Source organism: Hyperolius riggenbachi, chromosome 6, assembly GCF_040937935.1.
Source record: "Hyperolius riggenbachi isolate aHypRig1 chromosome 6, aHypRig1.pri, whole genome shotgun sequence".
Taxonomy (NCBI): domain Eukaryota; kingdom Metazoa; phylum Chordata; class Amphibia; order Anura; family Hyperoliidae; genus Hyperolius; species Hyperolius riggenbachi.
In genome coordinates, this window is record NC_090651.1 from 279,395,289 (window position 1) to 279,421,959 (window position 26,671).

The window sequence follows — 26,671 nt, forward strand, 5'->3', positions numbered from 1 at the left end:
CACACACAAATCTAGGACATGCATTTGACAAGACTAGCAAAATGACTCTGCAAAGTGCACTTAGTGCTTGTTGCTGCAGTAACAGAACAAAAAAACAGCAGTAGAACGAGTGGTAAGAAAAAGGAATTTCCAACAGCATTAAAAAGTGTGAGACAGTTGAAGCCAATATGGTTTAGAATGCGGAGATATCTGGATAGATAGGCAGTAGAGTGTAAGGGACTACACATTAAGTTCAGGTCTCCAGGTTTAGGTGGTCACTGCCTACTCAGAAGGGGGAATGGCTTACAGTGGTGGAGGCACACACAAATCTAGTACATGTACTTGACAGGACTTGTAAAATGACACTGCAAAGTGCACTAAGACATGTTGTTGCCGTAAAAGAGGGAAAGACCTTAGAGTTGCTTTAGAAAATCAAGTTGACATCTTGTGGCACTATTCTGTTGTAATGGTTTGTTTGGGATATTCACAGGAAGTAAAACAGAAGTGGAGGCCGTGGACAACAAGATGTTCAGGGTACGCAGCCAAATATCAGTCACTGTCCTTCGAGAGGATGATGAAGTTCCCTTTGTGTGTCTGGTTGACCATCCAGCGGTGAAGGACCTGGAGACCCGGCAATACATTGAAGTGCAATGTGAGTACTGCACGCTAAATACATACTTAGCACACCAAATGGCTGGAATATGAAGTACAGATCTGTTTGTAGTCCTCTATCTTTTAACTTTGGCATTCATATTAGCTGAAGTGGTGCTGCTGCTAGGTAATTTCCTACAGTTGTCACAGTATATACATATATATATATATATATATATATATATATATATATATATATATATATATATATATATTACCTAAAATTTGAAACTGGGTAAATGGCGGCCAGAATGTTCCTTGGTTCCAGCACTGGCGTGCGTTTGTACTCTTTTACAGCCTTACACAGGTGTTAGGTTACATGAGGTTGTACAGTTGTCCAGTTGTACACTGAAAAGTTTCTGTTAATGCTGTCATGGCTATAACTGCTATCTAGGCATTCACCTTGGCGAGGTTTACACTAGACCTAAAATCGGACCAAGTAGGTAAATGGATATGTCAGCGTATTCTGTGTTATTGATCGAACCTGTTGAGACATATTCATTTTCTGTGTATCTTTGTCTCCCTTGCTGTAGCAGAGCCCAACATGTACATTTTTTTTATTTTTTTTTTGGAATACCACGTATGCCAATAGACACAATGGGCCTGATTCACAAAGCGGTGCTAACAGTTAGCACGCTGGTGAAAAGCCCTTTATCACGCCTAAACTCAGTTTAGGCATGATAAGTTTAGGTGTGATAAGTTTAGGCATGATAAGTTTAGGCGTGATAAGTTTAGGCGTGATAAGTTTAGGTGTGATAAGTTTAGGCGTGATAAGTTTAAGCACCAACTGGGTTAGCACCGCAGTGCACAGCTGATCAAAAGTTTTGCGCTAGCAAAGTCTGGTGCACTTCGCATAGAGTTTAAAGGCGCTGCTTTGCGTGCGGGACTTTGCGCGCGATCTAAACATATCTAAACTTATCATGCCTAAACTTATCACGCCTAAACTTATCACGCCTAAACTGGCTTTTCACCAGCGAGGTGCAATGGTTATCATGCCTAAAGTCTCTAATTGGGTTAGCACCGCTTTGTAAATCGAGCCCAATGAATGAAGGTCTATAGAAACGGACTACATATGTCCTAACTATTGCTTACAGCTGAAATTGGACATGACAAAATTACTGTATGCACTCTGGCACCGGTACAAATTAGCAAAGACATCAACTAAAGTACTTAAATAAAATTGATTGGCGGTATTAGAATAAAATAATAAAAATATAAAAAAATTCAGACCCGTCCCAAAATCCGGTCTCTTGCTGTCCATTGTCAAGAATGCAAAATACATGCCACAGCAGGTGTTCCCCATGCTCTTTAAAGATTTTATACAATCCCGATTGCATGGCATCCTGCTGATCTTTCATGAGTCAGTAATGTCTTATTCATCCGCCGTAAAAAAGCATGCAGCAAACCCAGTCAAATTTTAGTCAAACAGCTGATCTGCATGCTTGTTCTCTGTCTATGACTAAAAGTATTAGATGCAGAGGATCAGCAGCACAGCCAGGCAATGTGCATTTTTTAAAAGGAAATAAATATTGCAACTTCCATATTCTTCTCACTTCAGTTGTCCTTTAAAGCAGACCTCCTTGTTCAGCAGCATACCTCTTTTATATGTTAGCCCTTGTGCTGCAGCTCTTTCTTGTGTAGCAGTTACCCTAGTCCATGTACAACCCCTTGTGTGCAACAATACATAAGCAGCAGCCCCTCTCGACCATGTGCAAGCATACTGTGTCTTCTATTTCATTGGAAGAACCCCATCTATGTGCAGCCAAATATTTATGTGCTGCATCCTACTAGACCATGAGGAAAGGATGATGAGACTGCTGAGCTGCAGTGCTGAAAACAAAAACAACAAATAATTTTTAAGCAGCAGAGGAAGAGGTGGGTGAGGTCAGGGCTGAGGAGTAAGAGCAAAGGGAGTGGAGTGCCCACTCTTCTGGCAGTGGCTATGTGTTTTCCATGGCTTTTGGATCACGACAGACCTGGCTCCAAACCCCTTATTGACTTTATAGTTCTTCTAGCAGCTTGTAAGGGATGAATGGATGGAAATATCCATATTCTTATTGGTTACTAAGAGCAGGTTCTAAATGAAATGATTCATTTGTAAGGATACCTGAGAACGCTGCATTGGATGTAGAAAATGAAGAAGGCTACACCCACCAAAAGACTAGCCTGATTACTTTTTTTTTTTTTTTAATCTCAAATCTGTGAAGAATTTGCCTAAAAGTGAACCAGAGACGAAAAGAAAAAAGATTTTATACATACCTGGGGCTTCCTCCAGCTCCATCCGCCTGGATCGCTCCCACTCCACCGTCCTCCAATGTCTGCAGCTACGAGAACCGGGTCCCTGCACTGCCGTTAGTTGGAGCCAGTCTAGCGTAAGAGTTGCTGTTTGTGTATCTCACCAGCAGCCACTGGAGAGATACGTAGAGGGTGCACTTCTCCTGCATAGGCTGGCTCCGATGACTTCCGTGACGGGATCCGGTTCTTGTAGCTGTGGGCAGTGGAGGACGGCGGCGTGGGAGCGATCCAGGCGGATGGGGCTGGAAGAAGCCCCAGGTAGGTATATATTTTTTTTCCTTTTCCCGTATCTGGTTTCCTTTAAGTAAATCAATCAGATCATCTGAATTTGCAAATTTTGCACATTCATCCCTAATGTTCCCTTTTAGAAAAGGTAGCATTTAAAATCTAGACTTTCTTAGGGCTCTTTCACATTAGGGCAGATTTTCTGCGTTTCAACGCAACGGGTAATGTTTGCGTTACCCAAGGTGAAATGAAAGTCCATAGACTTTCATTTTAGCTTTCACATATAACGCAGCCTTTTTGTGCGTTGCATTACACTGTACCCAGGCGCAGTTTTTCAGCCGACGCTAGCTTTATGCGTTACAATGTTAGTCAATGTAAAACGCACACTATGCGCGTTTTTAATCCGTTAACGCAGGCAATCAGTCCCAGAATGCAACAGAGGAACAATGTGGAAAGTTGAAAACTAAAAGAAAAAAAAATTACCTGCGTTTTCCTATGTCCTGTAACGCATTGAAAACGGATTAAAAACGCACACTCACTGCAGTGCAACGCATATCAAAATGCATTAAAACGCATACAACAAAACGTATGCTTTGAGCGTTCTCTAACGCAAGCTCTGATGTGAAAGAGCCCTTATTCATTAATGCTTTATATTGTCATCCTTTGTACTTGAAGGGTGTTTGTGTGAGGCAAAACTTTGTCTACCATTATTATCAGTGTAGCATCATCTCGCTGCCATTCTTACTGTAGTGCCGTCCAGGGAAATAAGTGTTATAATTTTGGGGTGGCTGCATAGGTGAGTGGATCTGCTCCAGGCCTCTTGGGAAAATAGACTCACCTGATATTAATGCATAGCGCACAATCGGGCCCTGCTTATTGTACATCAAAGTACAGTATATAAATTCCACGCACACGTCTAGCTGTTCAGTGCCAAAGTGTCAGTGTTGGAATAAATGCATCCTCCATACTTCAGCTAGCTAAACTTTAGAATTCTCTATTAGCATGATAGTCAGATGTACTATAAGAAATCCCATATATATATATATATATATATATTATATATAATTTTCATTTTTACGCCAGTCGTAAGATCTTAAGGTGGCCACACACGGGTGAATGTTTTTTTGTTCTTTTTGTAAAATCCTGATTTAGGTTGACCAACAACTTGAATTTTTGCTTTTTAAGAATGCATACACGTCAGTAATATATATACAGTATATCATTATTATTATTGGTTGTTTTTTTTTTTTCCTTTAATCCGTTCAGAAACTCCGAATTAATCAGTAGAAAGTATAAGAAACCAATCATATTGCTGATTAGTTTGGTTCAAAAGAGAGCGGTGAGGGGGATGAAAGGCCATTGAAGATTGGGATTTTCCAACAAACTCATCACATTTTTCTCAACTAAGTATAATTGGTGAAAGTAATAATCTAAGGAGGAAATAAAAAATAAAAACTTTAATTAATCGTTAATCAGAAAATACATATTATCATTTAGTATTTATATAGCACTGACATCTTCCGCAGCACTGTACAGAGTGTAAAGTCGAGCTCACCATCTACTACTTAAAAAGAACCTGTACTGAGTAAAATTATAACACATGAGGTAACTTCAAATGAACATTACATAGTTACCTTGCCATCAGTTCCTCTCAGAAGCTCACCATTTTCTTCTTATAGTGATCCCTTCCAGTTCTGCCAACATTTTGTCAGAACTGAAATATATCCGTTGCTGTCAGTTTTATATCAGTTGCTGTCAGTTACAGCTGAGAGGAGAACTGATGTGTCCATGTTTCCCTATGGCTCAAGTGGGCGATGTTACAGTTTAACAGTGTGCTGACCAGAAAGCTGTTATGGGTAATGGCCATTTTCAAAATGGAGGACGGAGAATTCCATTGATCACAGTGGACTAACAGGACACATTAGAGGAGAAAGAGATTGAGGAGTAGACTACACAGCAGATAAGTATGACTTGTGTATGCTTATTTTGACTATTCATTTTCAGTACAGGTTTTCTTTAAGTCATGTGTGCATAGTAGTCTAGGGCTAATTTTAGGGAGAAGCCAATCATCTTATCTGTATGTTGTGGGGGGGAAATAGAGTCCCTGAGGCACCAGGTGTTACCCGGACCATTTGCTGTTGTGTGCTATTATAACCTACCTGAGGAAGCAGGTCTAAGCCTGTGAAACGCGTTGCAACTCCCCCTGGAGTATACCAATAAATATTTATTTTTCTTGAATAGACAGTTTCTTGTGTCTGCTTGGAGGAGGTAAGTCCACCACTACCTCCTAAGCATTTTTACACTTTTTAAGATCTGATTTTATCGTTTTGGCGCCTCTGTTTTTCTCTACGTTACAATTAATAATTAAGCTGTGACAGATAAAGCGGATTTTCATTTATGTTTATTATGCAACCTTTAACCTTACCCTGCATTGCATGCACTCAAATCTAATTAGAAATGTTTTTGCTGTAAAAAGTCTTATCTCAGTCAGCCTGACTCTATTGGGTACAGTGCTGACGAGAAAGCTTGACATCACTCCTCCCACATTCCCACTTCTCACTGATTGGCTGAGGCCAATTAAGTGAGCTGCTGAAATAGGATCTATGCTGTGCCTTACATGTTTACAAAGCAAGTTAGCTATGACAGTGCAGTTTCTAAGATGAAAACTCTAGCTTCAGTCAGAAGGGATAAAAATGGAAAATGCTGGGAACCGTTTTCTTTTTATTTACTATATAAAATTAACAGAAATGAAAACGTGGACAGTACAATACATATGTTATTTAAGTAAAACAAGTATTTATCTACTTACATATGTGTTGTTGTTGTTTTTCCTGGGACGGTGTGGATGTCCCTCCTGCTTTAAAGAGGAACTCTAGTGAAAATAATGTAATAAAAAAGTGCTTCATTTTTACAATAATTATGTATAAATGATTCAGTCAGTGTTTGCCCATTGTAAAATCTTTTAAATCCTTGATTTACATTCTGACATTTATTACATGGTAACATTTTAACTATTGGCAGGTGATGTTGCTGCTGTATGCTTTTTTGGCAGTTGGAAACAGCTGTAAACAGCTATATCCCACAATGCAGCAAGGTTCCCAGACAGGAAACTGCCAGGAGTACGTACTCAAGAGTTTCTTGTGGGAGGGCTTTCACCACAATATCAGTCATACAGCGCCCCCTGATGGTCTGTTTGTGAAAAGGAATAGATTTCTCATGTAAAAGGGGGTATCAGCTACTGATTGGGATAAAGTTCAATTCTTGGTCAGAGTTTCTCTTTAAGAACCAAATGAAAAATCACAGTTTTTAGGAAAGTTTGATTGCTTACTTTTAGCAAACGGAGCTGAGAAATGCATCCCATACCATATAAATCCTGCACACATCAATGCAGCAAACGGCAATGCCTCTTTGCACACTTGCCCCAATGCAGTACTAATAGTGTCACTGACAATGTCTGTATGAGCCTCAAGCAGGCTAAATTGTAGTAAGAGCACAATCCTATCTAATTGATAATAAAGCATAAAAAAACTGTAAGGTAAAAATTAATAAACAATGACAGCTGGTATTGCCACTGCAGAATGTTCATTGTACCAGTGCATACAACCGGAGTTACTCTTTAAATTCTTGTTCAAACATCATGGCCTACACTGTCTTCACTGTTAGAACATTAATATTGTAACCCTTTAATGACCTTTACAGACAGCACTTTCCCTACCTGTGCACTCAGCACTTATCCGCACAGAGAAAAATAATACAATAAATGTTTACGGCTAGTTTATAAAACGAAACTGAATAAATTTGTTTCCCTTTAAGCTGAATAAACCTGTGGTTTGCTCATATTCTTACCACTAGAGGGCAACAGAAGCAGAACAAATTGCATGAAGGTTTGGAGCTTGCTTGATTCAAAGGAATACACTGATAACAGAGGAAACTAGATGAAGTTTTTGATCAGACATGCAAAGGCTACAGATTGAAAACAATAATTGTATAGTCTGCAAAATGTGGAGAAATTGTAGATTGACTGCAAACATTTAATAAACATCAATACCAAATATTAACATTTCTTTCCTTATAATCCACTAGTATGCCATAGATCTTCAGTAATGAAAACTGGAACATATGGGTGGATGTAGAATTTGTAAATTTGTGCCTTTATTTTGCAGATAACACTAACAAAAATCTTAAAGCCTGTTCACACTGGGAAAGTGGTGCCAACTGCCGAGTACCACACTTGCCTGGACGTCCCCACTTGTATTATATGTCTTTTCATGTCAAGCTGTGTTGCAATGTGGTTGCAGCATTTTGACATGCTGGAAAAGTTGTCCCGTTAATGTATACTGAATGGGGCTGTGCTACTCACCATTGTGGTATACTGGTACTTGTAAACAGAATCATAAACTTATTTGTGTACTTCTTTATGGATTTCTGAATTTAGATTCCCATTATGGGTACAGGTGGAACCCAGGTGTTCATTCATGCATTCACCTAGCCTAATGTCTTCTGACAGTGTTAAGTGGGACTACTGTCCTCCAATTGGCTGAAGGAAGTCACATGGTATCAGGGGCAGCTGCTGAGGAATTTCAAAGCACATCTGTGGCTTCTCCTTTGGATGTACCGAGACCTGGAGAAATTGTCCTTCTAAAGCTTTCGGCTGAACAAATTTTAAGGAAAGTTGTGACCTTCTGAAACATGAACTGCTGGACACCTCCAAAGATGTCCTCTGGAGTCTGGCACCTAGGTGTGTAAATGGTGAAGTGGGGTCTCCGTGAATCAGGCTTGTTTTATAGCACATTCCACACGTTTGGTTTGATTGAGATTAGGGACATTTGTAGGCGACAGAAAACTTGATTGATGATTAAATCAGGACACCTTCTTTCATTGCTCAATGGTTCAGTTTGGATGCTTATGTACTCATTGTATAGGTGCTTCCAGTGGTGGACAGTGGTCTACATTGGCACTCTGGTTTTTACTCATGGCCAACGTTACATTTTTCAAACATGTGGGATCAGGCCAGACTGGTTAGCCTCCACTTTCCACAATTATCAGGGAGGTTTGGGCAACAACAACACATTCCTTATCACCACTTCACCATTTGACCTTTCTAGACCACGCTTGGTAAGTACTAAGCACTGCAGACCAGGAACACCACATAAGACACCCATTTTATATCTTTTTTGACCTCCTTGACTAGCTATTAGAATTTAGCTTAAGTTGCTCAGATCTTTACACCTGTCTTTTGTGTTTACGCCTGGTTTTCATGCTTTTAACACATCACCTTGAAGAACTGACAGTTCCGTCATTGTAACAAGTAAATCCATGTTATTCACTTAACCTGTCAAAGGTTTTAAAGTGGTGGTTGACCAGTGTACATGTGCGCATCTGAAACAAAGCACTTACGTGAGACACACAGTGTTTGTCCAGTTGTGAGATAGCAGGAAGTAAGCCACTGATTGTTTTCTCTGTGTTTAGTGTTACTTTTTTTTTTACTTCCATGCATCTGATTGGCCGGTTTTCCAGCGCACACAAACCTCAGAAGGATTTTTTTTTCTTTTTTTTGTCTTAATAAAGATGCTGTCATTTTTTTTCCCTTACAACCAGAAAATCGCGTTACTCATGTAATGGTAGCCCAGTGCGTGCTTCTGTAGTATCCATAATAAATTAATAGCCATCTGTATGGTATGTACGTTGAAGTACAATCTGCTATGAGAGCTGCTAAAGTGAACAGCTTATTTTTGCATTAACGGTCAAATGGCCACAGTGTTTATGCAGCAGTATGTTAACTGTATTCGCTAGTGAGATTTATTGGCATATTGCTGGTAACAAGTGGAAGGAGGGAAAAAAGAAACATGCTAATGAAGCTGAAATAATTTATTGTAGAAAAAGAATGGAGACCAAATAGCAGGAGCAGAATTAAATATTGCATTGCATCCTTAAAGTGAACATGTCCACATTCTCAGTTTGTAAGCTGACTGAGTTGTTTGAATAGTGGCTGCATCTTTAGGGTTGGCTCAAAAGGCACTTGAACCAGCAGCCTGCTGCCGCCGGCATCTCCCTCAAATGTTTTAACAATTGGGATTGAAATGCAGCATAATAGCGGTACCTGTCCATTCACTTGCATGGGCAGCACTTAAAGGGAACCAGAGGCCCCAGAAAAAAGATTTTATACATACCTGGGGCTTCCTCCAGCCCCATATGCATGGATCGCTCCCACGCCACCGTTCTCCGCTTCCTGTATCCGATGGTACCGAGTCCCGTAGTTTCGCCAAGTCGGCCAGTCGGCGGCAGCATGCGTCCAATTGTCCGCATCACAGGGGCTCCCGGCATACCCTTTCGCGTGCGGCTGCATACTGCGCAGCCGCACGCGTAAGGGTATGGAGGGAGCCCCTGCTCATGCGGACAATTGGACGCGTCCGCCGGAAGTGACGGGACCTGGTACCGGCGGATCCAGGAAGCGGAGGATGGCGGCGTGGGAGCGATGCAGGCTTTTGGGGCTGGAAGAAGGCCCAGGTATGTATAAAATCTTTTTTCTTTTTATTAGTATGGCGTCTCTGGTTCCCTTTAAAAGAAAAATACCACAGATGTTGTTTACCATTGCCTAGACATCCCTGTAAAATAGGTCTTAGAGGACAACTGGAGTGAGAATTTGGAGGCACCCATGTTTATCTCCTTTTAAACAATAATAGTTACTTGGCAGCCCTGCTGATCTATTTGGCTGCAGTAGTGTTTGAACAACACCAGAAGCAAGCATGCAGCTAATCTTGTCAGATCTGACAATAATATCAGAAACTCCTGATCTGCTGCATGCTTGTTCAGGGTCTATGGCTAAATGTATTAGAGGCAGATGATCAGCAGGGCTGCCAGGCAACTAATATTAAAAATAAATAAATATGGCAGCCTCCATAACGCTCTCACTTCAAGTGTCCTTTGAAGTGGATCTCCAGCCTGCAATTAAAAGCGAGCAGCCTTCCTATAAAATAAAGTTATAGTTACCTGCGCTGCCTTCTCCCTCGAAGCCGCCCCGAAGACCCTGAATCACCCGACTTTGGCCCCATTGTAATCTGATCTCCTCCCTGTATCACATGACTGCCTATGGCAGATAAGCCTATTTCAAAGTACAGGAGGTTAACAATATGTCTGCTTTCATGAATCGGGAAGTAGAAACAGCGCAGATTTTAGGATTTATATCAGGTGTAACAAAGAAATGTTTTTGTTTAAAGGTTATTATGCTGTTGCGTATCTTTTAGAGCAGAGAGGACGTTCTGAGTTCAGTTCCGCTTTAAGTTAGGCCTGAAGGGTGCAAGCAGATGCTTTCATTTACCTATTTACTGCTGACCTAGCCACTGCTATGGCTGCAACTATCATTGAGAGTGAATATGGGTCCCATAGTAGGGACTATGAGTTGCTGGGGGGGAGGGGGACGAGGTCCATTCATGGATATGTCAGCGGCAGTACATGCTGTCAGCTTTGGAACTCTTCCATGCATAATTCCAACTCTAAGTATACATGGTCGATTATAGCCAAATTTACTAAACCAATCCATTTTCCTTTGATTAGAGATTAAAGAAATAGCAATTTCTTCTTGCACTACATGCTCAATCTTGTTGAATTTCAACAGAAATCAACAGAGAGTCAGCTGAACAGCAAGAGCTATAGCCCCCCTATGCAGTGCAACTGCTTGTTCAGGGTCTATGGCTAAAGGTATTAGGCCCCTGTTACACCTGCCTGCTGCGTCGCCCCTCGTTATGCTTCCCCACTGCAGGGGCCATACAAGTCTATGGAGACTTGCATGCTTAACATGATGCGGTGCAAACCACCGCATTCCCGACGCAAAATCTTCAGCACGTTGCCCCATGATCCATGCTTACCACATGGATTATGCACCAATGCAAGCCAATGGGTGACACAGCAAATGTGTTGACAGGCGCACAGTGCGCGGACATGGAAATCCCGGTGAGGTACTTCCTGCCCAACAGGGAGTGTGTCACTAGCTGGGGGGCGGTGCTATGCATATGACCCTGTCGCCGAACCATTGTGCAGGGTCATATGAAGGCTGGCTCTGCTGTGCTATGTGCTGCTTGCACCGCTAATCTTGGGTGTGAAACCGGCCTTAGAGGCACAGGAGCAGCAGGACAGCCAGGCAATGTGCATTGTTTTAAAGGAAATAAATATGACAACCTCTCTATCTCTCTCACTTCAGTTCTCCTTTAAGCAAGCTGCAAAGAAAGAGCTTTAATTGAGATATTTTCTGTTTAATTCCACAAATAGTTTTGATCTGTTCTTGAAAGAGAATGATTGATTGGAACAGATGGAACTTTCTTTGGTCACTATTGATCCAATTGCCACATTGCGCGCTGGTCTGTGTGACTGCAATGCAGTTAGTTCCAAATGGCATTATAAAAAAAAAATGATTGAAACTCTGAAGAAAAATTGCTTTGTGTGTGGGCATCATAAGAGCTGCATGCTTTTAATATTAATAGGTGATAGACCCTCAGCGCATTCCACCGTATTCTTCTTACACCTGCTTCACCAGAGAATAGTAAAGTGTGAAGTGAATTTAGGCTGGTAATGAGTAAAATATAGAGTATTAATTAAGTACTAGAGCCCTGCATGTACTTAATATTAAATATTCAAGTGCTGGTGCGCAGCCTTTAAAGTATTAATAAGAAAAAATGCTGCAGGATGTTCTTGGAGTCGGATTGGAATACCACAGCCCAGGCCTAGTCATAAATTCTAGAATACTGTAGAACATTGATATTCCATAATGTACAGGAATTGTAATAGCAGTATGATGTAAAATATGGCAGGCCCAATGCCTACTGTTCCTGAGGACATTATTGTAATTTCTGAGAATGTACAGTGTGAACATGAGCTTCAGAATCTCCTCTGCCGTCTGCTGCTTCCTGTCCTCCCGCCACCCGTTATAGTGCTGAGATGCTGGTTCTCTCACGCGCACGCCACCTTTCCCTCTGTAGAGGGCAGATTTACACTGTGGTACTGGGGGCCTGGAAGTCGTATTCTGCAGTTCGGTGTCACTATGGAAAGTAAAGCTGGCTGTACACAAAACTTTTTTTTTTTTCTAGTAGATAAGGGAAATGATTGATATCTGCCTGATATTGATCGTTTTCTGATATGGATAGCTACAGAAGATTTCTACGGATTTTATTGATGCAGAAGTTCCTTTTGGTTTAACGTGGTTGGGCTTTGTTTTGGATAGTGTGTGAGGAAATCACTTTAAAGGACAACTGAAGTGAGAAGAATATGGAGGCTGCCATAATTATTTCTGCTGATCTATTTGGCTGCAGTCGTGCCTGAAGCACACCAGAAACAAGCATACAGCTGATCTAGTCAGATCTGACATTAATGTCAGAAACATCTGAGTATTAGAGGCAGAGGATCAGCAGGAGAGCCAGGTAGCTGGTAATGCTTAAAAGGAAATAAATATAACAGTCTCCATATCTCTCCCACTTCAGTTGTCCTTTCACAGACACAGAGAGTAATAATACGTTATTAGTATCCTAGATGTTTGGAATTGTTGTCAGTTTTTGTGTTGCTTTCTGTGTCACCGCTAGAAAAATGGTGCGGTTTTGATCCAGTTCTGTATCATGCCTGAAGAAGAAACGTAATGTTTTGAAAGCTTGCAAAGAAATCTTGTACATCTAGTCATTAAAGGTATCACCTAAACAACTTTTGTAGTTATGTCTTTGGATTCTCTCCATGACTAACACTGGACTGCATACAACTGACACTAGAAAAATAAAATACTTACATCGTGTTTGGAGTATTCAAGGGGCAAAGAACTCAACCAAAGCCCCACATGGAAAGCAGAGGAGGCACACATCCAAAACATTGCACCCCCCCAACATACAACTATAATTCCATCTTCATTAAGAAGCATTGTTCATGCAAAGAAAGTACTATTCACAATGATTACTAAACTATGAGATGATTATTTTTTTTTTACTAGAGAGCAGCTTTAAATCAACCTTATGGTCTGTTTCTGCCAACCCCATGGAGCTGTAGCCCTTAAAGACATTATATGGGGGAGATGCTATTTAAGGATTTCTGTCTAGGCAGGAAGTGACAAAAAAAATTTCAGGACAGCTGTGTGTCAACAAAGAAAAAAAAAAGAGGCTCTTCTTACCACACTATCCAGAACAAAAATATATCGCTTTTCCTGGAATTTGGGATATACTCATTTGCGCAGTTGAGTGACACTGAAGTGTCTTACGAAGACCACAGGTCCCTTTAGGCCCCTCTCTATTCAAATAAATATCAAAAATAAATGTTTGCTCTAAAGCATTAAACACCGCAAAAAAAAAAAAAAATAATAATAATAAAGTGCAGTACAAAATATCAGATTGATATGTGGAATGTTTTCTGCACTGTTTATACAGCTTAGTATAGCTCAAAACAATCTGATAGTTTAGTACACAACGGCAATATTATCAATTAGCTTTTGAGTGGAGTAGAAGTTTCAGTATTAACCCCTCCAATAACCCTGAATTAGGTTTTTTTTAGCTTTTTTTTTTTTTTGTTGCATTTATTGCTTTAGACCATAGTTGAAATTTGGGCTTCATACCACTAACATGTAAAGACAACTTGATGGAAGGTTTTTACTGTTGCCTTTTCTTTAACTTCCTTTCTCTAGGTCTAGGACCACTTTGCAGCCCCATGGCTTTAATCTGAAGCCTGGTGTACCTAGAAACAGAAACTGAGGGATAGCAAGAGAAAAAAACCTTCCCCAGTCTTCAAAATGTATTTGAGCCCATTAACACATTATGAAACATACATGTTCTATAATGAAGTGCTTTTCCATGCTTTAAAGCGGATCCGAGATGAAAAACTAACTATAACAAGTAACTTGTCTATATATCTTATCTAAAGTTTAGATAGTTTACACAGCAAATCTAGCTGCAAACAGCTTCAATAGAATATGATTATTTCTTCCTGTGATACAATGAGGGCAGCCATGTTGTTTGTAAACATTACAAACAGGCAAGCTTATCTGCATCTTCTGTGAAAAAACCTAATCCCCTCTCCTCCTCCTCCCCTCTGCCTCTGAAATCTCTGGCTAGTAATACCTCCCCCTCCTCCTGCCCAGACTGAGCTCCCATGAGCCCTTGCTACTGCCAAGGCTCTCTGAAAAACTGTGGGCGAGGCTTGTTTAGTTTATAGGAAATTGTGTATTAAAACAAAAACAAAGTATTTGGCTTGAGGAATGCCCTATAAACAATAGGAAAGGAACACAATTATGCAATGAGTAAAAGTTCATCTCGAATCCACTGGATCCGAGATAAACTTTTACTCATTGCATAATTGTGTTCCTTTCATATAGTTTATAGGGCATTCCTCAAGCCAAATACTTTTTTTGTTTTGTTTTAATACTCTGATTCTCTATAAACTAAACAAGCCTCACCCACAGCTCCTTTTGTGCCTTGGGACTTTAGCAAGGGCTTTTGGGATCTCAATCTGGGCAGGAGGAGGAGGTTACTAGGCATTGATTTCAGAGGCAGAGGGGAGGAGGGAGGAGGAATTTACACACAGGCAAGCCGATAGCATTTCCAGCCCTCAGCCTGTGACAATGTGACAAACAGAACATGGCTGCCCTCATTGTATCACAGGAATAAATAATCATAAACTTTTGAAGCTGTTTGCAGCTAGATTTGCTGTGCAAACTTTAGATAAGATATATAGACAAGTTAGTTAGTTTTTCATCTCGGATTCGCTTTAATACTTTGTAGAAAAATGCAATGAGATTAGTGTGAAGGGACCCTTATTTATTTGCCATTATCCGTATTGGAGAGATTTACTAATGTCCTGCACAAGCAGGAAGTGAGGGGTGCCGTAGCAGATGGCGATACACATGGCAATGGAAACGTGAAGAGGGTCCAATTCCTTTCCAGGCCTCCAAAGTTGAGATAAACATTTGTTCTGGATTTGAGATTTATAGGGATATATAATGTGACATTGTATACCTGATAATTGCATCCTTCCTTTCTTGTTTACATTACATTAGCTACATTACTATTGCTTTATGCAATTATGAATGTGGGTTCTTTCCTATCCTATTAGTATTTAACTGATGAGTTTCTAGGCTGAGCACTGAAATAGCAGTCGTCCTGCAAACAGTTTAAAATCCTGTTCTTTCTTAAAGGGACTCAGGGCTGAAAATATTAAAAAATATTTATACATACCTGGGGCTTTCTCTAGCCCCATCCACTCCGATCGCTCCCACGCCGCCGTCCTCTGCTGCCTGCAGCTTCAGGAACCGAGTCCCGTCACTTACGTCAGTCGGCTCCAGTCTAAGCAGGAGAAGTGCGTCCTCTAAGGATCTCTCCAGAGGCTGGAGAGATACGCAAACAGCACACTTCTCTTACGCTTGACTGGAGATGACTGACGGAAGTGGGGGGACACAGTTCCCAAGCTGCGGGCAGCGGAGGACGGCGGCGTGGGAGCGATCCGAGCGGATGGGGCTGGAGGAAGCCCCAGGTATGTGTAAATATTTTTCATATTTTCAGTTCTGGTACACTTTAAGGTGGCTATACACTATTTCATTTTGTTAATTTTTTAAATTAGATTTTGATCTATTAGACCTACCATACCATACACCATTCAATTTTCAAAGCAATCAACCTAATTTTTCCAACACATTAATTGTTTTTTATCGATTAAAAAAAGATCCTTTTAATTTCTTCTCTATTTGTTTTGGTTGAATAAATGGGAAAATCAAACTATTTGATTGTACCGTGTATGGGGCACCCTTTGAAGGACTGGTAATGCAACACACTCCTCAGCCTACTGTATAATTAGGGAAGCGGGGTAGAGAAAAATGTGTATAATTTATAAATGTATAAGAGTTCAACCTTACGCTCAAGAAAAAAAGACACTATAGAAGGACTCAATTTTATTGGTAACAAAAAATACTGATGATAATTAAGTAGATGTGAGACAATCAAACAATCCACAGCGGTAAAATAATGATTGAAACATTCTAACCTACTAACCGTAATAAAAATGAATCTTTAGCCACCATTTCCAGATATCTTTAGAGTTTATCTGCAGTTTCAAAGATTATTCGCCTACCTAGTCCCTGTATACAGAGCATGGTTGCCATCTTTCGTAAAGCTGGAATACTGTTTTGTTTCTTCCGATTACTGGACATGTGGGCCAGTATATGTAAACTGATACGAGTGTCCTGTACAGCATTTCGGCCTTCTGTTGTGGGGTATAGTTGCCACCACCAGTCTGCTGTGTCTGTCCACCAATATGGGTTTTGTTTGGTGGACTTATGCTGGGAATATACTATGAGATCATTTGGCAGATAGATGTCTTGACAGATAATTTCCGACGGGTCCAATCTGATTTCAGTCGATTTTCTGATCAATTTTTTCATAGAAGTGAATGGAAATCAATCAGAAAAATGGTCGGAAAATCGATCGGAAAAATGATTGGCCAGTAAATCTGCCGAAAAAAACTTGTGTATTCCCAGCATAATGCAAGTAAAAGCAAGCGTAGGGCTCTACACACAGAGGTTATGTATACACACAATAAGACATGAGCAAATGAGATAAGACTCTGTCAGAAGCTATGGAAGAAGTAAGGTAGTCGGGGGTCACTGACCATGATACATAGCTTGTGAATAGCAGTTTTTAGAGAAGTGAAGGGACTGGTGAAAAGAATTACCATTTAATTGTAGTTATTGGTAATGGAGTTATTTTCTTTACTGCAGTTACACTTGAATGTTGACTTTTTATCCGTTTGTAATTTTTAAAAGGTCAAAGGCTTTAGTGATAGAGAGCAGCTTCTGTGTGAGCTCCAGCGGACACAGAAGCTGCAGTGCATTATTGCACACTGCCCGCGGCACCGGAAGCAATGAAAGTCAGTGGTAACGTGCAAATTTTGAAATTTTGGTGAGTTTGTGGTGCGGTGCGCATGCACAGATTTTCATATGACTTCTTTCCTCTGCATCAGTGACTTTTGACTTTTTAAAGGCAGGTTGCTTCCAATTTCAACACAGTCTACATCAGTGTATGTGATGTTGCAATGTGGTGCCCATTTTTACTGTCCATTGCATTGCATCAAGTGTAAAAGAACCCTGAATTTTAAACTCCAGACAAAACTGCCCTTGTTTACTATCTTGTTAGAGAGGGTTAGAATCTATTTCAGGTTTTTACTGCTCTTTGTTAACACAGGGGCATCTCATCTTCCGTTCTGTCTTTCCCTCCTTTGACAACTTGCAGCAACAATAATCCTCAGGGGGTGCTTTGACCCCACCTCCTGTTTAGGAGACAGTAAAAATAACCCCCAAAACTAGTCACACTCACCTTTGACTTCTAAGTATCAGCAATGGCTATCCTAATTCATTATGCCAATATTGACAGTGTCGAGACTTTTGCCCTGAGAGGGAAGGTGAGCAAATCTCCTGTCAGGGCACAGAAGGCAATGACAACATATCATGTTGTAAACCACCCCACCCCCGCCACTCGCTAAACTCAAAGCTACTTTTTTAAGTGACTTCAGTTTCACCTTAAAGCGCACCTGAACTATTGCACATGAAAGATGGAAAATGCAAAGAAGTCCACTCTGTATGTATTCGTAGAGAAGAGCCTGTCCAATTCTTCCTTCTCAGCAAGTAATTGATCTACCAGCTGTCTGCCAAGTTGATGACTAATATGTAAACACAGGAGGTTAACCCTGTATGTGCTCCCAGCAAACCGGTTAGTAACCACACTGCAGCATCTCAGTAGGAGTTCTATAAGCTGCAACAAGGAAATGTTTTTCTGTAAAGGTTATTATGCTGTTGCATATCTTTTAGAGCAGAGAGGAAGTTCTGAGTTCATGTCCGCTCTAAAGACTCAGTTAGGAAGTGAAACCTGTGTGACTAGCTTCTCACAGAAGCAGCCATTGATTGACTCAAGCACCGCCTGCTACATCCTACAATGTGACTGAGTAGGCTTGGATGTAGAGTGGCACATATGAATCAAGGAATAACTGCTTGTGTCTTGACAGCCTAATTACACACATATTGTTATGTGTCATAAGCCCTTTTATTCACTTTTTAGATTTTTTTCCAGGAATATACATCTCCAAGAATTCATTGTTTACTTTATGTTCAGCTGAGTGATGACATGGAGGTTTGTGAAGCCTGCGTTACAATGGCCAGCTCCTGGCTGTATTATTACCACCACAGTGAATGGTTACCATAGCGATAGGAAAGGGGTTACGCTGTCAGCGGTATTTCAGCTAGTGTCAGAGCAGCATTGCTTCTACCGCCAGCATGGCTGCTTACAGGAAGGTAAATACATTTGGGGATCTCCTAGCAGATGTGTCTGTAGCAGGGCATCATCCTGTATAGCATATGCTTATGTACATCCCAGGTATATCTAGTTTAGGGAGATGAGATTTAGAATGCAGATTGACTGGCAGCTAAAAAAAAATAATAGGCAAAGGTGAAATGTGTGTGTTTTTGTTTGTTTGTATGTTTTTGGGGGGAGGGGGATTCATTTTTAGAGATGGTCATTGAGATGAAAATAATTCTGGTTCAGATGAACTTGTATGCATCTTGCAATTGGACCAGACAATGCATTTCCTGACACCTTTGATTGGCCAAATTCATATAATGTATGTGCAATTTGCACTGCAGGAATTATTTGCATGTCATTGACCCATCTCTAGTTAATTTTGGGTAAAAAAAAGTCCCACCACGCATTATAGCTGAGGTGCAACCAAATAAATGAGGCATATTTTCCATTGAAAGTATGCCTCACTTCCGGGGTTACCGCGCACGCCGCACCAAATGTAACTCGCGCCGCACCACGGTCAGTGTGATAGCACTATAGAGCTATCACTGCTTCTGCGAAGGCTTTGTGCAATGCGATGGACCTCCCAAGAGTAAAAGTGGTGTGAGTGTGTTATTGCTATCTTTGTCCCAAAATGTGGCGCTCTTCTCTGTTTGTAGTCCTTTGTCACATCTCTAAGTGAGACTGTAAGTGAGGGTGGTTTCCCAAACAAGGGCACAAATTAAAATAACAACCACATTATTTCAATCTTACCATTACAATATCCTATATAATTAAACCCTAATGTGCGCGCACAGTGGGCGTGTGCGGTGGGGGCGCACACAGCCGGCGCACCCATGCGCGTGGCGGTATTAGCGACAGACCTAAAGTCACTAGTAGGAAAAATATTTTATTGCAGGTTGTGCCCCTTTTAAGATTTTCCCTCACTTGTTGTTCTTTGACCTATTATGCTCAAATTCAAAGAAGGACACGGCAGTCAGAGGCTGCATGCAGCAACAAGCTGTATTGGAGTAAGTGGAGGCACATACTGTGGGTGTCCACTTGCTCCAATATAGCTTGTTGTTGCATACAGCCTCGGAGTGTCGTGTCCTTCTTTGAATTAGCTCACTGGATTAACAGAGGTGGTGTACCTGTTGGACGCATAGTTGCCGGTGACTTGCCCAAGGTTTGGAGTCCTTCTCTGATCCGTTTGTTCTTTGACTTCCCTGAAAGTAACATGAAGTGAGTGAAATTCTCCTCGTTGTGAACCTAGACAGCAATAGAAGCATAACAAATGTTCACAGCCTTTCTTGCTCTATCCAAGAACAGGGGAAGAAAATAAGTAAGTAAAATCCCCGTGACCCTGTCCACTGCCTCAGGTGCTGAAGTGTGGTGTGCAGGAGAATTTGAGTTTCCAAAGTCAATATTCAGAATTCAAACACCAACACTCCCAGGATCTGCTGCCCTGGCTACGGACGACGGCACTACTGATGCTGCATGTGGAATCTTCCACTGCCAGTCGCAAGTGCAGACAGAGTATGCCAGTATTTTCCCTCTGCAGCTGCTCTGCATTTTCTGGTCTGATTTTTTTAAATCGAAAAGTCATACAAAAATACTGCAAGCAACGTGTAGTGATTCACTATGAATTGGATTGCACTGCAACAAAGGTGGGCGGCAATCCCAATTGACGGGTCCTAAGGAAGTGTGTGTGTATTTTTTTTCCCCTTAAAGGGGCTCTATGGTGAAAAATTGTAAAATATGTGCAAAGAGACAAATAAGAAGTACGTTTTTTTCCAGAGTAAAATGAGCCATAAATTACTTTTCTTTTATAATGCTGTCACTTACAGTAGGTAGTAGAAATCTCACAGAAGCGACAGGTTTTGGACTAGGCCATCTCTTCATAGGGGATTCTCAGCAAGGCTTTTATTCTTTACAATTCCCTAAAAAGGATTTAAACAATGATGCTGGCCAGCCTCCCTGCTCACTGCACAGTTTATTTTGGCAGTTGGACAGAGAAACTGCCATTCACTAAGTGCTTTTGAAAATATTCAAATCCCTGAGAATCCCCCATGAAGAGATGGTCTATTCCAAAACCTGTCACTTCTGTCAGATTTCTACTACCTACTGTAAGTGACAGCAACATAGGAGAGAAGTAATTTATGGCTCATTTTACTCTGGAAACAATGTACCTCTTTGTTTGCACATATTTTAAACATAAACAAATAAGAAGTACATTTTTTTCCAGAGTAAAATGAGCCATAAATTACTTTTCTCCTATGTTGCTGTCACTTACAGTAGGTAGTAGAAATCTGACAGAAGCGACAGATTTAGGACTCTTCAATGGGGAGATTCTCAGGGATTTATTTATTTTCAAAAGCACTTAGTGAATGGCAGTTTCTCTGTCCAACTGTCAAAAACTGTGTAGGGAGCAGGGAAGCTGGCCAGCATCATTGTTTAAATCCTTTTTAGGGAATATCTTTATGAAGAAAAAAATTTTGCTGAGAATCTGCTATGAAAAGATGGACTAGTCCAAAACCTTTCACTTGTCAGATTTCTACTACCTACTAGCAACATAGGAGAAAAAAAAATGTATGGCTCATTTTACTATGAAAAAAACCCTACTTCTTATTTGTCCATGTTTGCACATATTTTAAATTTTACAATTTTTCGCCATAGTGTCCCTTTAATATAAAAACTGTTGAACCCAGCTTATGCAGCATCCATGCTTTCTGACCTTGTAGGAGGTCCAGTCTTCAGGCAGAGGTCCCCTCTTTGATAGATGAAGTTGTGCTTTCCAGCACCCCTGCAGTTCTCTCCCCTGTGACTATCAGTTTCTTTAGGAATGAAGTAAGGATATCACATGAAGGAGACAAAAGGAAACCTAGAGCCCTATATAGTGTAGTATCTCAGTGACATTTAGTCAGGTGTACAACAAAGTAATGGTTATACTCACAAACGTGGGTCGCCACAAAGGCAACCACTGAATAAGCGGGCGGGGAGAATTATAACCTGATACCGCTGAGGTTTAAGAAGTCACTCTCGGTTTCACGGGTCACAATCCCGCTTCATCAGGCAAACATTTTTGGAGGGTACAAAATCGGGTTAATGGCCTGGCTGAGTGCCTCTCACAGAGGTGTTCAGCCAGGCCATTAACCTGATTTTGTACCCTCCAAAAATGTTTGCCTGATGAAGCGGGATTGTGACCCGTGAAACGTGTTGCAGCTTTGGAGCTTTTAATAAAAAGTAACTTTCTACTGTGAGTAATGTCCCATTGTCCGATCTTTCTTTCTACGAGGGAGGTGAGTCCACCAACTTCCCCCTTTTTAAACTGTTTTTAATCGATTTTACTCTACTTGGCGCCTCTGCTTTAGAAATAAGGATGTAACATGTTGAACTTTCTTTCTGTCCCTCCCCCCAACCCCCTTCCCATTGTTTTTATTCCATAGCCTTAGCATGTTTTGTTACAAATGGGATGTGACTTTTTATGTAACATACACCAAGCTTTCAAGTTAAGTCAGTTTGTGGAATTCAGCAAGACTCTTCCATGTTCACATTGGACACATAAAACTATAAAAAAAAAAAAAAAGTTGCTTTACAGCTGCTGACGAGGTGGAAAAGGAGAAAGGATTTTCTGTTGCTAATGGATGTTTCCTAAGGAAATGGAAATGCATGTATAGAGTTCACATCCTCTTTAACTACAAAGAGATGCTTGCCAGGCACTGTCTGTGCACTGCGCCAGGATATAGTTAGGTTGGTATTGTGCATAGTGTTTTGTAAAAAGTTACTGGAACAACTTTCTGTTGTAAAGGTGTCTTAGCTATTACCGGCTAAAAATATAAACTGCTAAATCAGCCAGTTATCGTTTCCTTATTAGAACCGTTGTGGCCTTTTTCCTGTACATCTCCGAGCTGCTTATTCTCTCATTCATAATCCCCCCTAAATTGAAAGTATTGTGAAGTAATGTCTCCGTAATTGGCAAACAGAAATGATCTGATCTTCCCAAATTGACAGGTAGTGGAATTTCCAGCGACTGTTAATGTGTAATTCATTTATTCAAACGTAATGTCCATTAACATTTTGAGAGCGCTCGTTAGCTTTAATAATGCATTTCTACCTTTAACTTCAGCCACCAAAAGCCTGATTTAGATCAAAGAAATGAAGCTCCATGAGATAATAAGACTTCCTTGGCTCCCGATGTCTCCGGCCTTCCTCCTGCCCTTCATGTCAGAGGTGGTATAACAGCGAGTAACGGTACTGGAATGAATCCAGGGCAGCACAGCTTAATGTGCAGAGACATCCTTGTTCTACGCTCTGTAAGGACTAGGGCAGTGCGATGATTAAAGAAAATATAATAATGATGGTGTATCCTAAACTGCAAAATCTATAGCATGTCATTGGATGAAGGTGTGTTTTTAAAGTGGAGTCAGGAAGGAAATCCCAACGCTCTGGAACCCCTTAAATGGTCACTGGTGCAGGATCTGTTCAGCTAGACTAGGATGAGCAAAGAGAGAAAAGTGAAAGCAAGTCGGTGGAGGCGCCCAGGAGTATTAGTATAGGCAATACTATAGTAATAATAAAGGAGGTCTCTTAACTCCAAAGAAGTCTCACGTGGGTGGAAAAAATTAGTCTTTATTAAACGAAAACGGTTATACTGTAGTCAACGCGTTTCACGGGACTCAGCCCGCTTCCTCAGGTCAATAAAACAGATAACCTTAACTAACAGCTGTGCAATGCGGAGGCGCATAGATCAAAAAAGAGAAAAGGATCCGCAATCGAGTGCATAAAAGACGGTTGTTTTTATTCAAAACATCCACACACAGGACGTAGACAACCACAGGATTAAACTGACACATAGCAGGCTCAGGATGTGCCCTTAGTCATAGTAAGATTGTGGATTTTTTTAATAAAGACAACCGGTTTTTCTGCACTCGATTGAAGTCTGAGGATCCTTTTCTCTTTGTTTTTTTAAAGAGAATCTGTATTGTTAAAATCGCACAAAAGTAAACATACCAGTGTGTTAGGGGACATCTCCTATTACCCTCTGACACAATTTCGCCGCTCCCCGCCGCATTAAAAGTGGTTAAAAACAGTTTTAAAAAGTTTGTTTATAAACAAACAAAATGGCCACCAAAACAGGAAGTAGGTTGATGTACAGTATGTCCACACATAGAAAATACATCCATACACAAGCAGGCTGTATACAGCCTTCCTTTTGAATCTCAAGAGATCATTTGTGTGTTTCTTTCCCCCTGTTCTCATGCACTGAAGTTTCAGGCTGCTTGTTTCTTCCTGCAAACAGCTTTGCCCTTGTCTGTAATTCTTCAGTATGTGAAAGCCCAGCCAGCTCAGAGGACGATTTATCCAGCTTGTAAATGATAAGAGAGAAGAGAGAAGCTGCTCTAATCCTAAATAACACACAGGCAGTGTGCATAGAGGGGCCAGGAAGGGTGAGTTCATAGCAGAACCACAACACTGAAGAACTTGGCAGCCTTCCAGACACAGGCCGACAAGTCTGACAGGGGAAAGATACATTGATTTATTACAGAGACAGTGATAGTAGAAAGTGCTGCAGTAAGCCAGCCCAGAACACATTAGAATAGCTTTTTGAACTTGTAGGATGATAAAAAACAGGATGCAATTTTTGTTACGGAGTCTCTTTAAGTGGACCTGAATTCTTGCACAGGACAGAAGGAAAACATAGAGAAATGTACCCTGTATGTATTTAGAGAGTTTAGTCTCTCTAATTCCCCCCTCATCTGTGACAAGTGTAATTTGCAGCCGTGTCAGATCAGCTAATTGGTAAACACAGGATGTTACCAATATGTCTGCTTCCATGAAAGCAGGAAGTAGAAACACTGCAGATTTATTGCAGGATTTGTATCAGCTGTAACAAATAAATGTTTTTCTTTAACGGTTATAATGCTGTTGCTTATCTCTAGAGAGGAAGTTCTGAATTCAGGTCCGCTTTAAATAACAAAGCACGGTGTGCTCGCGTTTGTGACTGTAAGATAGTAGCAGTGAAATTTATTATGTCAGTAGCCTTGTGGGGGGAAGGGATCAGAAATCTTTACTCCGCTAGCCGCTGGTTTCTGCCGGCTGGAGTCCTGCTGAACAGTGCAGCAAAATGTACATCATGAAGCTGCTCTTTATTCATATTTTTTTAGATGCTCAGTGTGGATGTGACTATTATCAGCTTTATTCTTTTATCATTGTGTTATGTTTATAAAGAGCCAGCATATTACGCAGCAGTGTACAACAAATAACAGGAGCTGCACAATACAGACATGTATGCACACACATACAGTATATGAATATATAGAAAAGTGGCACACTGTGATACCGAATGAGGAAGAACTGAGCCTTATCGGCAGCATTCAGTAGTGCTATAAATAATTACTGATGGACAAGTCCTCTTGTAAAAGTAGTATTTTTTTGCACTGTAGTTTAGCCTTACTAGCAAGCCCGAGGTCGGTATCAGGCTAATTGGGCCCATGTGGCTTCTGGATAAATCGGGCACTGCCATACACTTCAATTGAAAATATCGGCAAGCCAGCGCAAAAAGGGAAATTTGGGCACCAGGCAACGCCCAATATTTATCGTTTTATGCTGTGTTTTTCTCTGTTTTGAAACCAGTGACAAAGGGGAAATTCTTATTTTTGGTGTGGGGTGGGGGGTTTATGGTCAGGCATCAGGAAGGGCTTTTAGTCAGATGGGTGGTTAGGGTTAGGTGTCAGAAAGGGAGTTTGTGCAGGGGGGTCTTAGGGTTAGGCACCAATGGGGGTGTCTTAAGGTTAGGCATCACTGGGGGTGATTTAGGGTTAGGCACCACCGGGTGTTTCTTAGGGTTAGGCACCACCGGGTGTATCTTAGGGTTAGGCACCCACGGGGGGGGGGGGGGGTTATATGGTGTTCTTTTTTGTTCCTGTGCTATGCTCACCATCCTCTTCTACCTCCTGGATCCTCTGCTATGGCTCCCAGTAACCAAGCCAGTCTGGGCATAGTACACATGCACGCATGCCCCGCCTTGCTTCTGTCGCCGGGAGCATTCTGCGCCTGTGCATTTCTACTGCACAGGTGCAGATCGCTCCCGGGAGCGCAAGGGGGGACAGAACGTGCACCTGCGCCGACTGGACGAATTACTGGAAGAAGTAGCAGAGGATCCAGGAGGCAGAAGAGGATGGCGAGGGACTGATCAGCCTGAAGGGGGCTGGAGGAAATCCCAGGTATATATAAATGTATTTTTTAGTTTAATCTCAGGTACATGTTAAGTCACATGGGTTACTTATTCAAGCTGACTAGTTGGTAACTGCTGGGACCAATCACTAGCAATACAGTAACATTAGTAGTGTCAGACAAGTACCACTATACAAAAATGCTAACATTCAGAAACTGAACCAATTGAGGTAGTAACTAGACTTGCTCCAAATGTTAGTCTATTGTATGTGACCCCGTGTTTATGTGTTTCTCAGCGTGGGTACTCCATGTACTCTGGTTTCCTCTGGTAAATTATCTCTCCCCCTAAACTGGCTTTAGGTTATGATAGAGATACTAGACTAGAACTATGATAGGGATTAGATTGCAAGCTCCTTTGAGGCAGACAGTAGGTCATTTTTCCACTAGACAGGATTTCTGAAGCAATTTGTGCTTTGCTGATCGCAAGGACATTTTTCTTAAAGGATACATCTGACAATCTAAAAAATATATTTCACCCACATGGGGCTTCTTGCAGCCCCTAGAAGTCAGTTAGGTCCCACGGCTCAGTTCCGCTCTAAGCCAGGCCTCCGCACTCCCCTCCATAAGATCACAACCTGCGGCTGGGTCAGGATCTTCTGCATGGTTGCGCCACTCCTGATTGTGCAGTTCAAAGCGCAAGCGCACAGTGCTGCCTGAGAGAGCTGAACTACGCATTTCATTACAGTTCCTTTTTTATAATGTTAATTATGATGCTGATTAGTGCAATGTGATTCTTGTGGAATCGCAAACGCAATGCATGCAATTGTGCTTCTGTCGTCATCAATATGACTGAATGGAACTTTGCAATCACAGCAAAAATTGCATAGCAAAGCCTTTAGGGCCTGTTCATACTATATGCGTTCCTAGCCGTTTTCAGGGAACGCGTACTGGAACAAAAAACGCATAGAAACGGCTCCTAATGCTTTTGAATGGGCTAGTTCACATGTATGCGTATGAGACGCATACGTTTCTCATCCGCATTGCTGCACGCAGTTCTGTGCGATACGCAT

General features: G+C 41.2%; 1 protein-coding gene and 1 long non-coding RNA gene across 10 annotated transcripts in view; one reads left to right on the top strand and one right to left on the bottom strand.

Moving 5' to 3' along the window:
• CADM1 (cell adhesion molecule 1) overlaps nucleotides 1-26,671 on the top strand; it is a 539,770-nt gene that overhangs the window by 323,657 nt on the left and 189,442 nt on the right. For all 9 annotated transcript variants that reach the window (XM_068240925.1, XM_068240926.1, XM_068240927.1 and 6 more), the window contains one exon: nucleotides 470-631. In XM_068240925.1, the coding sequence (XP_068097026.1) occupies nucleotides 470-631 (162 nt within the window). The remainder of the gene's footprint in view (nucleotides 1-469; nucleotides 632-26,671) is intronic.
• Nucleotides 19,624-26,671, bottom strand: part of LOC137521545 (uncharacterized) — an 11,341-nt gene continuing 4,293 nt past the window's right edge. Inside the window, exons 2-3 of the long non-coding RNA XR_011022149.1 lie at nucleotides 21,163-21,262; nucleotides 19,624-19,697 (exon numbers count right to left, since the gene is read on the bottom strand). This is a non-coding gene — a long non-coding RNA (uncharacterized lncRNA). The remainder of the gene's footprint in view (nucleotides 19,698-21,162; nucleotides 21,263-26,671) is intronic.